This window comes from Halyomorpha halys, unplaced genomic scaffold (assembly GCF_000696795.3).
Source record: "Halyomorpha halys isolate HHAL.00 unplaced genomic scaffold, Hhal_1.1 Scaffold2.1, whole genome shotgun sequence".
Lineage (NCBI taxonomy): Eukaryota > Metazoa > Arthropoda > Insecta > Hemiptera > Pentatomidae > Halyomorpha > Halyomorpha halys.
This window is the reverse complement of record NW_027111560.1, coordinates 1,382,079-1,385,651: the sequence shown is the minus strand read 5'-3', so window position 1 is coordinate 1,385,651 and position 3,573 is coordinate 1,382,079. Positions and strand designations below refer to the sequence as shown.

The 3,573-nt window shown below is 32.6% G+C and overlaps 1 protein-coding gene across 1 annotated transcript in view; it reads left to right on the top strand.

The window, feature by feature from the left end:
* The window catches only part of LOC106678039 (probable RNA-binding protein 46), a 31,859-nt gene that overhangs the window by 12,220 nt on the left and 16,066 nt on the right, over positions 1–3,573 (top strand). The window contains exon 4 of the mRNA XM_067049589.1: positions 3,097–3,170. Within this exon, the coding sequence (XP_066905690.1) occupies positions 3,097–3,170 (74 nt within the window). The remainder of the gene's footprint in view (positions 1–3,096; positions 3,171–3,573) is intronic.

The following is a 3,573-nucleotide window of genomic DNA, read 5'->3' as shown; positions in this document are numbered from 1 at the left end:
TTTCCTTTTCGTGAAGGATGCCCGCTCCCCAGACTTCACAGCCGTATATCAGCAGTGGCCTGAGGATTGTTTAAAATATAAGAACAGTTGTTTCTGGTTTTAGTTTGGATTTTACTTATTGATAGCACTCTTTTCACTGAGATCCTTATCTACACCACTATAACTATTTTTTTTTAATAAAGTGAATATAGATTTAATGGTTTATAAGAATAAATTTGTAATTATTTATGTTTTTTATAAATAATTGTTAGCCATAAACCAGCCTTTTTTTTCTTCCACGTGGGCAGTCTTAAATCCTTCCAAATTTATGATTCATAATCTGGATTATCTCTCTAGGAAGTCTGGTGAGTCAATTCTTTTAAAAATTTTTGAGGTTTATTTACTTCCATCATTTTCAATAAATTATTATTTAATCTAATTATCTAATTATGTTTGTTTTTAATATTTAACTTTGTTCCTTCTTTAAAAAACTTTTGAAAAAATAGATAAAGGATTTGAAATGAGTATATCAATCAAATACTGTTCTGGTATATCCTGAAGAGGTTCGTTTTTGAACCTTAAGGGTTTTAGATTGTTGGTAGATAGTGTGGATGGCAGTCAACAAGGTTACAAAATAGTAGAAAACTATTAGGTAATTAACATTTTGCTCCACTTTTGCTGAGTTTCATCTCGGCTAAATGTGGAAAAGATACAAACATTGTAAATATGATAAAACAATTAGAATATAAATAGAAAAGGTGTAAAAAGTTAAATTAAAGAAAGATGAACTTAGTTAACTAAAAAAATTATTAATATAAATTAACACAATACTAATAAATAGCAAATAAAGAAAAGAGTGATAGAATTGCTAATGTAAAAATATACTTCTGAATAGTGAAATAATAGTTAGTAGAAGTATTGACAAATATGGTAAAATACAAAGAAAGAGCTGTGAAGTGAAAGAGGTACGATGGCGGTTTGAAAAGTTCTCAGAATGTACTAGAAAGAAGTGGAAGTGTCTTACCTCACTGGAACTGCTTTTATTTTTCAACATAGTCTCCCTGTAGACTAATGCATTTGGTCGAGTGATGTTCCAATGCCTTCATCCCATCTCGAAAATGAGATTCCTCCAGACCTGCAAAATGTCTCTCCAATTGGCTGTCAGTTCTTCCGTTGTAGGAAATCTCCGTCCACCTTGGAAAATTTTCAGCTTGGGAAAGAGATGAAAGTCTGATGGTGCCAAGTCAGGTGATAAGGTGGATGTGGCAACAATTCGTACCTCAGTTCATGAAGTTTTGCCATGGCAAGAGCACTTGTGTGCGGGTGGGCATTGTCCTGATGAAAGATGACTTTTTTCCATTCCAAATCAGACCTTATTCTCATATCTTTTCCTATAGTTGGTCTAGGAGATTTGCGTAGTATTGCCTCGTAATTGTTAGGCCAGTAGGAAGATAATCTATCAGCAAAATGCCTTTTGCATCCCAGAAAACTGAGACCATAACCTTTCTGGCCGAACGTACTGCCTTTGCTTTCTTTGGTGGTGGTGACTCCTGTTTCCAGGACACATGTTTCCACTGTTTTGACTGCTGTTTTGTCTTAGGGGTTTGTAGTGGACCCAAGTTTCATCTGTTGTCACAAACTGGCGCAAAAAATCTTGTTGGTTGCGCTGAAAACGGGCCAGATTTTGTTCGGACATTTTCAATATGGTGCGTTTATGATATGTCAAGAGCCATGGCACCTATCTTGCAGATTATTTATTCATTCCCAATTCTTCAGTTAAAATGTGATATACCCGTTCAGATGATATCCCTACAGCTTCAGCAATCTTATGCACTTTCATTCGACGATCCTCCATGACCTTTTGCGATAATTCTGGGGTTGTAGCACTTTTTGGCTGTCCACTAGGTGGATCATCATCTAAGCTCTCCCAACCAAATTTAAACTCGTTGGTCCACTTGGGAACAGCTGAATATGAAGGAGCAGAGTCCCCCAGTGTGTTCTGGAAGTTGGCATGAATTTCTTTTGCTTTCATATATTTCTTTACAAAGTACTTAATCACTGCTCAAATCGTTTTTTCCATTGTCACAAATTACTAAGCATAAAACAACAAAAAGTCGTCCCTACCACTCACGCCACATGTTCACTCACAAAGGATGTGTGATTATTGTGCAGAAACCTCGTTGCTCTAGCACTGACATCTAGCGGTGATTCCGAGAACTTTCCAAACCACTCTCGTATAAGTAAGGTACATTAACTGATAAGGGAGGAGGGTAAATAAACAGATGTGTAAAGGAATGAAAAGAGATAGAAAAATGAATAAATAAATATTAATAAAAATAAAGAAGCTCGTCTGGGAACAAGAAGTTAAAGAATGAGCTAGAAGATGACATATGAGGTGGGAGTAGAGACTATGAAGGAGATTGACTGTTAATTTTTAACCCTAACACAAAGACTATAACAAGTTAATTTAATTTTTAGACTGGGAATAGGAGGGGTTGAGAACAATTATATGAGATAATTAAAAGTTAAAAGAGTATGCAAACAAAGAATATTAAAAATATATCTAGAGAGTGAGATAATTAAATAAGAGTAAAAATCATGAATCATACGAAATATAATAAATGGTACAATAAATTAAGAGGTAGAAACTAATATACAGGGATCATACACTGGAGGTGTATTACTGATAATAATAAAATTATATAAGAGCAATAACTAGGAAACATTTGAAACCTAATTATACATTAAATGTAGAAGTTACAAAACTAATATCTATAGATTGTACAGTGGAGATGTATTATTGATAAAATAGATGGAATGTGATATATTGTAGAAAAGAGATATAAAGTATACAGTATAGATAAAAATAGTAAGAAGTAATAATGAGTGTCGACAATAGTTAAGATATTTAGTAAGCCTGGAAGGATTAAATAAGAATAGAAATAGTCATAATGTCTGAATTAAATATGTTTGATAAATTTAGGATATGTCTTTAAGTAAAGGAAATATAATCGTTATCAACTTTATGGTTAACTGACTTTTCTTCATGATTGATATTTTTTTAGTTATATTTGCTTGATTTGAGCTGTAAACTGTCTAATTCAGTTTTATTTTCAGGTTATACTGTACCTGTCTCCAACTGATAAGAGATGTAATCGAGGTTTCTGTTTTGTGGAATATTATGATCATAGGTAATGCAGGGAAGTGTATTGTAGTTTTGAGTATAGGTAGTTTACCATAATAATTTAATGAAATCAAAACTAGCTATTATACAGGAAATTTTATAAAAATCTCAATAACAGTTTTATATAATATTAAGATAAAGCTATTTTGACAACCACAAACCCATATCTACATGCTCTAACTAAATTTTACCGACTCTATTATAGCGAGTGGTCATTTGGATCTACTCATTAAAACCGAAACAATACATTCAGACAGCTGTACAGTACTTAACCTGATTGTATATTAACTCTAACTGACCTTAGATTGTCTTTTGCCCTAATCACCTCACTATCTCCTATTTTATATCAATACATTTCTAAGTATGTAAAGTATTTAAAACAAAAGAATTAATTTATATATAAGAAGATG